General features: G+C 49.3%; 1 protein-coding gene across 6 annotated transcripts in view; it reads left to right on the top strand.

Moving 5' to 3' along the window:
• Positions 1-14,495, top strand: part of INPP5A (inositol polyphosphate-5-phosphatase A) — a 181,076-nt gene that overhangs the window by 49,056 nt on the left and 117,525 nt on the right. For 5 of the 6 annotated variants that reach the window (XM_059899968.1, XM_059899963.1, XM_059899964.1 and 2 more), the window contains exon 2: positions 13,747-13,788. The exons of the other annotated variant lie outside the window; for it this stretch is intronic. In XM_059899968.1, coding sequence (XP_059755951.1) covers positions 13,747-13,788 — 42 coding nt within the window. The remainder of the gene's footprint in view (positions 1-13,746; positions 13,789-14,495) is intronic. 6 annotated transcript variants of the gene reach the window in all.

Below are 14,495 nucleotides of genomic sequence, written 5' to 3'. Positions count from 1 at the left end.
TGGTTAGAATAAGCACCCGTTCACTGTGTCAAGTTTCTGTGGGGCAGTAGTCGGGACAGCTGAGCTGGGTCCTCTGCACAGGGTCTCATCTGGAGACCCCAGGAGGGAAGGTCTGTGGGTCAGCTCCCTCAGGCTGTTAGCAGAAATCATTTCCTTGTGGCTGTAGAATTCATGGCATCTTGCTTCTTCGGGGCCAGCAGGAGAGAGAAAGAGAAAGAGAGAGAGAGAGAGAGAGAGAGAGAGCCCTTTGGTCCCAGCCTCTGACCTTTAGATCCTCTTTAAAATGGCTCACCCGATATCTGATAAGGTCGGACTTACCCAGAATAATCCCCCTTTGATTAACTTAAGATCAGCTAATTACGGGATTTCATTACATCTGCAAAATCCCTTCACCTTTGCCATACGTTACCCAATCATGAGAGTGACATCTTACCATATTCACAGCCCCCCCCCCCCACTCTTGAGGGAGAGGGGTGGTGCAGGAGTGAATGCCTGGGTGGGGCACCTGCAGGCTTGTTGGGATTCTGTCTGCTCAGGGAGCACCTATCATCCTGGTTCATTACAGTTTTATCATAAATGTTGCTTTTATTGAAAAACTTTTCATTTCATTTTTTTAACCTTCATTTATTTCTTCTCCATCATTTTTCCCTTATTTAAATCCAAATATTTGACCTATATAATTTTCCTTCTCCCTGAAAAACTTTTGAAAACATTACTTTCAGGTCATGTCTACCTGTGATGAATTTCCTCAGTTTTGTTTGTCCAAGTAAGTCTATTTCCCCTTCACTTTTGAAAGATGATTTTGCTGGATACATAATTCTAGGTTGGTGTTTCGGTTTTCTTCTTTCACCACTTGAAAGATTTCACTTTCTGTCGAGAAGTTCACGTAATTTTCATCCTTGTTCTTCCATAGATTAGGTGACTTTTTTCCCCCTTCCTTCTTTCAAAGTTTCTCCTTGTCTTTGGCTTTCAGCAGTTTGTGCCTAGGTTCAGACATTTTGGTATTTATCCTACTTGGTGTTCTCTAAGGCTTTTGGATCTGTGGTTTGGTGTCTGTCATAAATTTTGCAAAGTTCTTGGCCATTGTTTCTTCAAACTTTTCTTCTGCTCTCTTCTCTCTTTCTCCTTCTGGTATTCCTGTTACATGTATGTTTTATCTTTTGAAATTGTCCTACAGTTCTTGGATGTTCTGTAATTTTTTCATTTTTTTAATCTCCGCATTTCAGTTTTGGAAGTTTCTGTTGACGTATCTTCAAGCTCACTAATTGTTTCCTTGGTTGTGTCTAGTCTGTTAATGAGCCCATCGAAGGCATTCTTCATTTTGTTACTGTTTTTGATTTCTAGTATTTCCTTTTGACTCTAAGCGTTTCCATCACTCTGCTTATATTACCCGTCTGTTCTTGCGTCTTGTCCACTTTTTGCATCACAGTTATTTTAAACTCCCTTTCTGGTAATTCCAAAATCTGTGTCGCAATTGAGTCTGATTCTGATGCATTTTTAAAAATGTCTTTAGGGAATTCCCTGGCGGTCCAGTGATTAGGACTGTGCACTTCCACTGCCGGGGGCCTGGGTTTGATCCCTGGTTAGGGAACTAAGATCCTGCAAGCTGCGAGGTGCAGCCAATAAATAAATAAATAAATAAAATAAAATGTCTTCAGACTGTTTTTTTTTTTTTTTTTTCTTGCCTTTTACTATGCCTTGTAATTTTTTTGTTAAAACCTGGACCTGATGTATTGGGTAATAGGGACTGAGGCCTTCAGTGTGAGGCAGGAGCTGGACTGTGTTTACTGTTTGCTGTAGCTGTGGTGTCAGAGACTTCACATCCCCCAGTGTCCTGGCTTTGGGGCTCCCCTAAGGACTCCTCCTGCGTCTTGCCCCTGTTTTGGCTGGAGTCACTGCCATTGCACTGGAGCCCTCCTGGTGAGGTGGTAAGGAGTGGGGGAAGGGGTGTTCTACAGTCTGCTAGTGGCCCTGTGTCCCTGGGCTGTGACCCTCACACATTTCTTATTTCCTTCTCCCCATCCCTTAGATGAGGTAGGGAGGCTAGGAGGGGGAAACGTCCTTCCCGCAGGTGGGCTAAGGTTCTGGCAAAGTCCCTCTCTGCCGAGTGGGCTTTTGAGAACGCATTGGGTGTATTTCACAAAGGTTACTCTTTCCCTCCCTCTGCCAGAGCCAAGAGGGGATCTTCACTGTGAGTACTCTGTGGGGTGCCTGGAAGTAAAACCTAGGAAAATGTGGCGGCCTGCTTAAAATTGCGGTCCAAGGAGCTTCCCACGTTCACGCTGTCTGCACTCAGCCTCCAGCATTTCTTCAAAATTACCATCTATTATAAGTCTTCCAATGAGGTTCTGAATCAAGCAGCTTCTCTTCCAGGTCTCAGGGGGGTGGTTTCCTAGCCATTTCAGCACTCTGATGGGTCCAAGAAAAGACGTTGTAAGGATAGGAGTGAGGATTTGCAAGCTCTTTACGTCATGGGCTGCAGCTGCAAGTTTCTAGTTAATGTTTCGGTTCATTTTAGAGATAATCATTTGATTTTCTTAGTCGTTAGTATGGCCGGTTGTATTAGGGGCTTTCCTCATATTGAACCGTCCATGCATTCATGGTTTATTGCACTTAGTTCTGATTGTGAATTTTCAATGTGCTGCTGCATTCTTTACTGTAGGGTATTTGCACTGATAGCCATATGTGAGACTGGCTTGAAGTTCCCCTTTTTTATGTATGCTGTCTTGATCTTGTGTATATGTCAGTATTATATCTTTTTTTCATGATGGAGACTTTATAAAGTTTTTCTTCTTTTTCTGTGACCTAGAGCTGTACTGTCTAGTAATGGCTAATTATATGTGACTGTTATACTTAAATTAATCAAAATAAAATAAAAATTAAAAAATTCAGTTATTTAGTCCACACTAGCCACATTTCAAGTGGAAATTTAGCTGGTGCCAATAGAGAACATTTTTATTGTCACATGAAGTTCCACTGGACAGTGCTGATCTAGAGTCAGAAAAACTTCCCATGTCTCTGAAATCTGCACTGTCCAGGCCAGTGGTCACTAGCCACAGGTGGTTTTTGAGCAGGTTTGTACGTGTGGTGTGTTTGTGGTATGTGTGGTGTGTGTGGTATGCTTGTGGAGTGTGTGTGTGGTGTGCTTGTGTGTGTGGTGTGTGTATGGTGTGTGTAGTATATGTATGGTGTGTGTAGTGTATGTGTGGTGTGTTTGTGGTATGTGTGGTGTATGTGTGTGTATTGTTTGTGTGGTGTGCTTGTGGTGTGTGTGTGTGGTGTGCTTGTGTGTGTGTGTATGGTGTGTGTAGTGTATGTGTGTGTATGGTGTGTGTGTGTGGTGTGTGTTTGGTGTGTGTGGTATGTGAGTTATTGGTCTTCTGACTTACAGTGGCTTTTTGTGCAGTAATATGCAAATTAGCCCAATAGCTTTCATGTAAGCTGCAAATAGTTTTCCCTGTTTGTCATTTGCCTTTTTTTTTTCTGTTGTTGATAGTGAATAGTAGTTGTTTCAAATGTTGCCAAAATATTCTGAGAGCTTTCATTGTTTTTCTCTTCCTCAAGCTTTTAAAATTAACAGTTGAAAACATGAAAGTAACGCATGGTAATAATTATAAGCATATTAAAAATGAAGAAAAGAAAAGAAAAAGAAATTACTTCAAATACAACTACTCAAATTTTGGTGTTTTTTTTTCTCAGTCTTTTTTTCTTACTGTGATAAGAGGGTTCAAAGCAGCTGCCCCACAGGGAGGGCCCACGGCTACCTTCCGCTCAGCCATTCATTCCTCATGGACCCACGTGGGTCTGTCCGTCCTGCGTTAGCCTTGGCTCGTGGGTGAGGAAGTGGAGGGCGAGGGCGGCCCATTTCTGCAGGGGCTCCTCTTCAGATGGTTGTGCTGGTCTGGTCCTTGCCGTTGGGCTTGTGCATGGGCACGAATTATTTTGTGTTCCTTCCATCTCTGTTAAGGTATAAACTGCTTCCATGTTAATATGTGCTCATTAGATGTTGTATTTTTTGGTAAAATACACCTAGCATAGTATTTATCATTTTAATCTTTTGTAAACGTACCGTTCATTGGCATTACATCCATTTACAGTGCTGTGTGATCGTCACCACTATCTATACCCAGAACTTCTTTATCATCTCATGGATTTCTTTCTGTTGCCTCCTCCTTTCCTTCAGCAGACATACTACATGACTTTCCTTATCAATGAGCCGTCTGCAGTACTATTCTGGAGTATTCTTAATTGTAATTCTCTTGTAAATGACGTTATCATGAACTTCTTTGTGTGCAGAGCGTTTTTGTTGTTTAGAATTACTTTTTTTAGGATCAACGTCCAGAAATAGAATTTCACATTTGGAAGGAATGAGCATTTTTAACATTTTTCCCAGCCACATTTTGATAGTTTTTGTATTATTCTGCAAGGTCATGAGAGCAAATTGAGGGTGTTTAAGAGGTAAGTAAGGTGTGTGCTTTCTTCGAATACACACAGAGCCCTGCCTGTCTCACGCTTTGGGCTGAAATGAGAGTATTTCTTTAAGAGCTAGTACGTGTGTTTATCTTTTATTCTTACTTTAGTGGCTTTAAAAATCACTCTGCACTAGCCAGATATGGGCTGCAACTCCGAGCAGGCCTCCAGGCCTTGCCGAGAGCCGCTCAGAGGCACCAGTTTGTTAATTTAGCCGCTGGGACATAAGTGGCGCCGTGATTGCAGCCCAGCAAGACCTGTTTGGGTGGGGCTCTCCGTTAAAGGTTGCCGTGCTAAGGTAGGTCTAATTTTATAGAAAATTCTGGGATACGTACATTTGAAAAAATCATTTTTGTGTTTGGTCTTGGCAGAAAAGCAGGCCTCTGTGTGTGTGTGTGTGTGTGTGTGTGTCTGTGTGTGTGTGTACATGCACACGCACTCACGTTTTAATGTGTGAGCGTCTATTTTCTAGATATTTGGAACCACGGTGACAGAGCTTTTCCGGTGTTTCTGCTGTACCTTCCCTTTCTCCCACGGCGCCGTGGGAGGTGTGTCAGGCGTGTGCACGTGCGGTTGTGCTGCTGTGCGCTTACCCAGGACAGGCCCTGGGCGGCATCGCCTCCGCTCCTCCGGTAGCAGGAGCTTTCGGTCGCCCTGATTTACCTCCTGGAGGACATCGTGGTCTGTTGTTAAACTCCTTACCTTCTGTGAGATAAGATTTGAGGCAGATATTAGGATTTCAGACTGTAATTCCAGTTGTAACTTCAAGAAATTAGTGTTTTTCCACACATCTTCAGGAATGCATTAAGAAAGGGAAACAATAAGGCTATGTGTTGGGTGGGGACATTCTTATCTGTAGAGTTTAAAAATTATGTATTATGTTGGCATTGCAGACCGTCTTCTCATTCTTACTTTTGTTTCCAGTGTTCGTCCTTTTGATGTGTGTTGTGTGGTCACGGTACGTGGTGACATTGTGCTGTGCTGGGCAGCCCCAGAGTTTTCTGTGTGTCTCCATCGTGTGGACCTATGGGACTTCCCCTTCTTATCACTGGGCTTGAAACTTTCATTTTTTTTTAAAATAAAATAAGAGTAAAATGCAATAACGTACATAGAACAGCCCCAGAGACTGCCGAGCCGCAGCCTTGGGGGCCTTGCTCCAGTGGAGCTGCAGCTACTTCAGACTTGTTTCTCTTTAGTTTTGTTGTGGTCAGATACACATAACATACGACTTACCACGTGACCCGAGTGCCAGGCTCAGTGGCATCAGGTACATTCACATCGTTGTGCAGGCGTCGCCACCATCAGCTCCAGGACTTTTTCATCTTCCCAAACTGAAACTCTGCCCCCATTAAACACTCTGCATCCCCTCCCCACCACCCCTGGCCCCCACCATCTGCTTTCTGTCCCTAGGGACTTGACTGCTGTTGGGACCCAGCATGAATAGAGTTAGGCAGCACTTGCCCTTTTGTGACTGGCTTGTTTTACATAGCGTAATGTCTTTAAGAGTCATCCATGGTGGAGCATGTCAGAATTTCCTTCTTTTTCGAGGCGGAATAATAGCGCAGTGTGTGCATAATACCACATTGTGCTTGTCCTTTCATCCACCAGCGGACACTTGCGCTACTTCCACCTTTTGGCTGATTGTGAATAACAAATGCTGCTGTGAACGTGGGTGTGCAGATGGCTGTTTGAGTTTCTGCTTTTGATTCCTTTGGATAAATACCCAACGTGGAATTGCAGAATCATATGGTGAATTCTATTTTTAATATTTTGAGGGACCACCATACTATTTTCCAAAGTGGCTGCACCATTTTACATTCCCACCAACAGTGCACAAGGGTTCTAACTTCCCCACGTTCTCACCAACACTTGTTATTTTACTTATTTATTTTAAAATAATGGGTATGAAGTGATACATCATTGTGGTTTCGATTTGCATTTCCTTAATGACTAAGTGATGTTGAGCATCTTTTCATGTGCTTATTGACCCTTTTTGCACCTTCCTTGGAGAAATGTCTATTCCAGTCCTGTGCCTGTTTTTTTTTTTTTTTTTTTAAATTAATTAATTAATTTATTTATTTTTGGCTGTGTTGGGTCTTCGTTTCTGTGCGAGGGCTTTCTCTAGTTGCGGCAAGTGGGGGCCACTCTTCATCGCGGTGCGCGGGCCTCTCACTATCGCGGCCTCTCTTGTTGCGGAGCACGGGCTCCAGACGTGCAGGCTCAGCAGTTGTGGCTCACGGGCCCAGTCGCTCCGCGGCATGTGGGATCTTCCCAGACCAGGGCTCGAACCCGTGTCCCCTGCATTGGCAGGCGGAATCTCAACCACTGCGCCACCAGGGAAGCCCTGTGCCTGTTTTGAATAGTCTTATTTGTCTTTTTGTTGTTGAGTTGTAAGAGTTTTAAAAATATATATTCTGGATGTTAACCCACTATCAGATATATGATTTGCCAATATTTTCTTACATTCTGTGGGTTGCCTCTTCACTCTATTGATAGCGTCTTTTGATGCACAAAAGTTTTAAATTTTGGTGTAGGCCAGTTTATTTTTTCTTTGGTTGCCCGTGCTTTTGGTGTCATAATCCAAGGAATCGTTGCCAAATCCAGTGTCACGAAGCTTTTCCCCAATGTTTTCTTCTAAAAATTTTATAGATTTAGGTCTTATGTTTAGGTCTTTGATCCATTTTGAGTTAATTTTTATATATGGTGCTAAGTAATAGTCCAACTTTATTCTTTTGTATGCAGATACCCGGTTTTCCCAAAATTATGTGTTGAAATTACTGTCTTTTCCTTATTTCATGGTCTTGGCACCTTTGTGAAAAATCATTCGACACACACGTGATGGTTTATTTCCGGGCTCTCTTTTCTGTTCCACTGGTCTATACGTCTGTCTTTTTGCCCGTCCCATGCTGTTTTGATGACTGTGGCTGTGAAATCAGGAAGTGTAAGACCTCTAATTTGTTCTTCTTCTTCAAGATTGTTTTGACTGTTTATGGTCCCTTGAGATTTCATATGAATTTTAGGATGGGTTTTTCTATTTCTGTAAAAAAAGTAGTTGGAATTTCAGTAGGGATGGCATTGAATCTGCAGATTGCTTGGGATGGTATCAACATCTTAACAATACTGTCTTCCAATCCATGAGCTCGGGATGTGTTTCCATTTACTGATATCTAATTTCCTGCAGAAATGTTTTGTAGTTTTCAGTGTACAAGTCTTGCCTTGGTTATCTTATTCTTTTTGATGGTATGGTGGATGGAATTTTCTTTATCTCCTTTTTGGATTGTTCATTGTTAGTCTATAGAAACACCACTGATTTTTGTGTGTTAATTTTGTGCCCTACTACTTTGCTATAATTCATTTATTAGTTCTAACAATTATGGTTTTTTGGTAGCATCTTTAGGGCTCACTATATATAAGATCATGTCATCTGTGAGCAAAGATAATTTTATTTCTTCCTTTCCAATTTGGATGCCTGTTGTTTCTTTTCCTTGCCTAATGCTGTGGCCAGGACTTCCAGAACTGTGTTGAATACAAGTGGTGAGAGTGGTCATCCTTGTCTTATTCCTGATCTTAGGGGAGAAGCTTTCCATTTTTCACCATTGAGAATAATGTTGGCTGTGGGTTACTTCAATTTTGAGTGTTAGAATCTATAGGCATTTCCCCCCTTTGGTTCCTTTCTGTGCTTTTATGTCTAGGAAGGCTATCTTTCTACCATAAGGACAGCTATTTGCTTATGTCTTCTTCTGATAATTTTTCCTGTTTCAAGTTTTGTGTTTATCTCCTGAAGTCATGTAGAGCTTATTTTGTTTGCAAAGTAAAGAAAGGATCTAATATAGCAGTTTAAAAATAAGCGTTGAACTAGTTGACTACTGCCTTGGCCCTCACCAGTGTGACATGCCCCATTACTTCCTGCAGCTGCCTCAGTCCTGTAGTTAGGAAGGGGGTTGCTGTGTCTTCGAGGGTCTGGGTGCCTTTCTCTGTCAGGGGGCATGAGGCAAGCATGCTAAAATGATTCTCAATTCCTTCATGCTTCCCGCCGAAATAGAATTCTTTCATAAGGTCCTTTTTTATTTCCCTTAAAGTCTAAGCATTATAGAAAAGTACAGATCACCCCACAACCCAGAAGGAGCCATTATCCACGTGTCCCCAGCTCTCTGTGTGCAGGGAGCTGCAGTGAGCAGGGTGGGCTGAGTGACCAGGGGCCACACAGCACTGCTGTCTTCAGTCCAATGTCAAATTGAATTCTACTGGAATTTTCAGGAGAAAAAAGTACTGGCTTGAAACTGAAGGAACTTCTCAACTTGAGAAAAATGCAAACTATATATCTCTCTAAAATTCTCCTAAGTATATGAAAACTTAAAAACAAACTTTAAGAATTTGTAGTTTGAAAATACATCTTAACTTTAGACCATGTTTGTGAACTGCCTGCTGTAAAGAAATCACTCTTATTCTGCAGTGGTTCTTTGCTTGCCCCCCCCCCCCCCCAACCTGGTATAAATTTAGTATGTGCATTTTGTCAGGTTTCTGACATCACGTCTCTCCACATCTAGTCCTTAGTCCTGTGCGTAGGTGGACGCCGGCCTCGTCTCTGTGGTCTTTCGGTTTCTGTTTCTGTTCCTGAATTCTGGGCCTACGGGTTCCGCGTCCGTCTGTCCGTCAGTGACCGGGTTGGTCTTGCTGTCCATCTTTCCAAATCCCCTTTTCTCAGAATACTGTTCCCTTTCAAGCTTGGTCAGTTTTCCTTCCCTTTTAGGGAGGCATTTGCTCTGCATCTGCTTCTGGATCTTTTTTGTCCTGTTTTCCAACTCCCTCCTCGGGGACGCCCATTCCTGCTGCTCCCCACCCTCAGGTTCATCCGTCTGGTCCCCTGGAGGCGGTTCCCTCTCCTTCCCTTGGCGGCCACTTTTCAGGGTTGGACCCTTTCTGTGTCGTGTTGCTACGAGGGAGTCCCCCTCTGTCACCCCGTTTGGTATTTTGTTAGTTTGTGGGGAAAGAGCTCTTGACCCAACTTTATTGATCATCTTGGCCCCAGTGGTTTAGAGAGTTGTTATTGTCATATTGACTTTAAAGGTGTCCTGCTTGTACAGGGTACGCATACTGTGGTGTGCAGGCTGGGAGGGGGACCGTCTTTTCCTGGTGACAGTCCTTGAGGGAGGACAGGGAAGAATGTGAGAGCTGGTGTCCAGGCTGGGGGGCTCTATGACTGAGGAAAGCGGGGCTGACCTGAGGGCAGTGAAGGCGTGGGGGCCACTGAGAATCTGCAGGAAGAGCAGGTGCAAAGGCCCTGAGGCTGGAGAGCGGAAGGTGCCGCCCTCCAAGAGCAGAGACAGGGGAAGGGGGCAGAGAGCTCAGACCCCAGGTGGCCGTGCAGATCAGGGAGGGACTGACCTTCCCCTCAAGGGAGGTGGGGGGGACACTGGAGGTGGATCTGACGCGTTTTCAGAGCACCGCCCTGGGTGCAGAGTGTAGAGTGACCTGGGAAAGGCTGAGGGCAGAAGCAGGGGAACCTCAGGAGGAAGCGGCAGTGGCGCTTGGACCAGGGCAGCAGAGGAGGGTGTGGGGGCGGAGGAGGGCGAGTCTGGAAGTGCTTTGGCAGCAGGGGCAACGGTGTGACGGGAGCTGGATACAGGGGGAGAGAGAGGGGTTCATTTAGCCTCTGCAGGTGGAAGGATGGGTGGATGGAGTTGCCACTGACAGAGATGGGGAGGGGCTGGGGGCAGGGTGCAGGCGTGTGTGCGTGTGAAAGCATGTGTGTATGAATGCATGTGTGTGAGAACGTGTGTGTATGAATGTGTGTGTGAGTGTGTGTATGAATACGTGTGTGCATGTGTGAGAGTGTATGAATGTGTGTGCATGCGTGTGCGCGTATGAATGTGTGTGATTGCATGTGTATGAATGCTTGTGTGTGTGTGTATGTGAGCGTGTGCATATGAATGCATGTGTGTGCATGTGTGTGAAAGCGTGTGCGTATGAATGCGTGTGTATGAATGCGTGGGTGAGAGCGGGTGTGTTTGAATGCATGTGTGTGTCAGAGCGTGTGTATGAATGCGTGTGTGTGCGTGTATGAATGTGTGTGTGTGAGAGCGTGTGTGCATTAATGCGTGTGTGTGCATGTTTGTATGAATACGTGTATGTGCATGTGTGAGAGTGCGTGTGTATGAATGCGTGTATGTGCATGTATGAGAGCGTGTACGTATGAATGTGTGTGAGCGTGTGTGTATAAATGCATGTGTGAGCGTGTATGAGTGCTTGTGTGCATGTGTGTGAGAGTGTGTGCGTATGTGTGTGAGAGCGTGTGCGTATGTGTGAGAGCGTGTGTGTGAATGCGTGTGTGTGCATGTGTGTGAGCGTGTGTGTAGAAATGCGTGTGTGTGCGTATGTGAGAACGTGTATGAATGCGTGTGCGTGTGTATGAATGCGTGTGTGTGAGCGTGTGTATGAATGCGTGTGTGCATGTGTGTGAGTGCGTGTGTATGAATGTGTGTGAGCGTGTGTATGAATGCGTGTGAGCGTGTGTATGAATGCGTGTGTGCATGTGAGAGCGTGTGCATATGAATGTGTGTGTGCATGTTTGTGAGAGTGTGTGCGTATGAATGCGTGTGCGTGTGTATGAGAGCGTGTGTGCATTAATGTGTGTGTGCGCGTGTGTGCATGTGAGAGCGTGTATGTGTGTGAGCATGTGTGTATGAATGCGTGTGTGTGAGAACGTGTGTATGAATGCGTGTGTGCATGTCCGTGAGTGTGTGTATGAATGCGTGTGTGCACGAATGCGTGTGTGCATGTGCGTGAGAGTGTGTATGAATGCGTGTGTGCATGAATGCGTGTGTGCATGTGCGTGAGAGCGTGTGTGCATGAATGTGTGTGTGTGCATGTGTGTGTATGAGAGCGTGCCTTGGATTGCCTACGGCCACTTAGGGCTTCGGGGAGGATGGTGGGCGGGGCCGCCGCAGGGCTGAGTGCGAGGTGGGCGGGGTCAGCACGGGAGCTCACATCCGACTGTGCTTGTGGACGTCGGGACTTGAAGCTGAATCTCTTTGCCCTGTCTCCAGGCTGAGCCCACGAGCTCTGGCGTGGAAAGGTTGCTGAAATGCTGGGGGGCCCTCTGCGCCCCAAAACCAGCACCCTTGCCCTCAGCCCAGGACGGGCGTGGGGGGCTGCCCTCCCCATTTGCTCGTTCCTGGTCAGGGCATCTGGGACTTTGCACTCGAAGTCCTCTGTCTTGGATCACCCCGGGGCCCGAGGCCAACCCACCGGCCGCCCCTGGTCGCGTCCTGGCCACGGCGCGGGTTGCCCCGCGTCCCTGGTTCAGGTGGGGGATCGTTCGGGTCGGGGGGAGAGGGGTGCGCGGTGCTTCCCGTGCTCTCGGAGCTGTGCCGCCGTCACCACCGTCAGCTCGGACCACCTCCACCCCTCAGCCACACCCGGGGCCCGGCCACAGCCTGCTGCCTGTCTCGGCGGACCTGCCTGCTCTGGAGCTCCGTAAACTGGAGTCAGACGTCGCCTGTCCTTTGGTGGCGGGTTTCTTTCACTGAGCACAGTGTTCCTGAGGCTCGTCCACGCCGTAGCCCATGTCAGTGGCCGCCGTGTTCGCTTGGACCACGCTTTGTCTCTCCGTCCATGCTGGGCTGGCCTTTGGGCAGTTCCTGCCTTTCGCCTGCCGAGATTCCGCGGCTGCAAGTGCTCGTGGCCGAGCCTCTGCGTGGACAAGCGTTTCCACGTCTCTTGGGCGCATCGCTGGGCCACGGCCAGCGTTTTGAGGCAGCGCCAGGCTGTTTGGCACAGCGGCTGCACCGCCCGCACCCTCCTCCCCCGCCCCCAGCCGTGTCTGAGGGTCCGCTTCTGCGCAGTCTCCGCAGACTGGCCGTCTTCTCTCCGTGTCAGCGTCCCGGGGGTGTGGGCGGAAGCTCGCCGTGCTTCGGGTTTGCGTTCCCCTGACGCCTAGTGATGTTTGGCATCGTCCGCGGGCTGGCTGTCAGTCTGTTCAGACCCGCTGCCCGGTCTTTCCGTGGGCGGCCTGCCTGCTTGGGCTTTTCTTTGCTCACCTGGGAGGGTGACAGACAGAGGCACGGCGTGCCCTCCTCCCCGTGCAGCACGTGGGGGCTGGAGGCTGGGCCCCGGCCCCGAGCTTGGCCTTGGAGACTGGAAGGCCCCACACCCGGCTGGACTCTGGCCACCGTCTCTGTTGGGCGGAGGCGCGGAGCCTCCTCCACACCCTGCTCTGCGGTCTGCAAGGCTCTGGTTTCCCAACCGTTTTTCCCTTCGTTCGTTGCTCTGCCGGCAGTTCAGTCTTCCTGCCCCCGGGACACACAGGAACATCAGCGGGCGACAGCACCTCCCGCGTGGCAGCCGTGCACGCCGGCGTCTTGGGCCGTGGGTGACGCGTTTGGGCCCAGCTGTGGTCATCCTGGACCCTGGCTCCGGGCCCACAGCCTCCGCGTCCAGAGCTCTGCTCGGATCGGGGGTCTGGGTCCTGAGGCGTGGTGGGTGGGGTTTTGTTTCTTTTGTTTTGAATTGTGGCAGAAAACACATAACATTAGATTTATCATCTTCGCCGTTCTTAAGCGTGGTCCAGCAGTGTCAGGGGCGTTCACACTGATGTCACCGATCTCAGGAACTTTTCGTCTCCCGTGTCTGAAACTCTGCACCCACTGGACATACGTCCCTGCCGTGTCTCGCGTCCCTGTCCAGGCCTGCCGTGACCTCTCAGCACCTTGGCCACGTGGGGTTGCGTTGGACCACGCCCCTCACTCGGCTGGCTGGCCTGGTGGTCCAGGACCCCGGCAGGCCGTGTGGGAAAAGGCGGCGTCCTGTTTTCTCAGGGACCGGGCACCCTGTGTTGGCTGTGCCCTGGGGTGTCCGCAAGCCCGAAACCAGCACTTGGTGCCGCGTGGCTCTTTCCACGTTCTCAGAGCCTGTCCCGGGCCCCCTGCCGCTAGGTCCTGCCGGACACCCCCGCCTGGCTGCGGGCAGCCCCTCCCAAGCCCCCCGCCCGCCCGCCCCGGGGACAGAGCAGGGCTGGACGTCAGCTCTGGATCGGGGGCTGTGGTGCCTGCCCATCACCGGGCGAGGCTTGTCCTCGCTCCGCCCCTTTTCCCTGGACGAGCTGCGGACCAGCCCCCTGTGCAGAACGGGGTCTCCCGAGTGGAGCAGGGTGTCCCCCGCCCCGTGTCGTGCCCTAGCCCCTTGGTGAGGACGGCAGATAGGCCATCACATTGGCGTCTGCTCGCGGCCGTCAGGGCTGTGTCACTGGCCTGACTGTCTTTTCTTCTTAATTTACAGCCAGAAAACCTCCAGAAGAACTGGCTGCGGGAATTTTATCAGGTAAGAGCCCCGTGGCGGCCGGGCCCACGGGAGGGGAGCGGCTCACGTTGCGAGAGATCACGTTTCGTCCTGTGGCCTCGCGCGGGCAGCCGGGGGTCCCATCCACTTCCCGGTTCCTTCTCGGAGGCCCCTCCCTTCTCAGATGCCCCCACCCCGGCCGGGGTCTCTGGTTGTCGGAGGGGAGGCTGTCAAAAGCTGGTGGGGACATTTGGGTGCGTTTCGGGGGGCCCTGGGCTCTGGGCAGAAAGCGCGGTGCCTGGCTGGCGGGTGGACGCTGGCCGGAGGCTCTGGGGGAAGCCTGTTCCCGGCACCTTACGTGGAGCAGCTGTTGGTCGGGCCCCTCGTCTTGGTCAGTTCTGTCCTGGATGCCGGGGGGCCGCTCTGGAGGGACGACAGAGGACTCTGCTCCTGGAGCCCGTGCTCCCCGGGGACCGGCGAGGAGCACAGCCAGGACCAGCTCAGACGTCCCCCCACGAGGACCAGCCTCGCCGTAGCGGGGTCCTTGGCGGAGCGCGTGGGGCCCTGACGGGGCGTTGAGAGGCCACTCTGGGAACTGGTGGACGAGTGGGGCATTCCGCTCAGCGGGGCTGCAGGCTGCCTGTGGGCCACCAGGAGGCCAGTGTGGCCGCAGCCCGCAGAGCCCGGGGTAGGGACAGCGTGAGGAGCCCAGCACATGTGTTCTGTGAACAGGAGGAAGTGCAGGTACT

The sequence above is a fragment of the Balaenoptera ricei genome, chromosome 16 (genome assembly GCF_028023285.1).
Source record: "Balaenoptera ricei isolate mBalRic1 chromosome 16, mBalRic1.hap2, whole genome shotgun sequence".
Lineage (NCBI taxonomy): Eukaryota > Metazoa > Chordata > Mammalia > Artiodactyla > Balaenopteridae > Balaenoptera > Balaenoptera ricei.
Note: the sequence above shows the minus strand (reverse complement) of the source record. Positions and strands in the feature narration are given on the sequence as shown.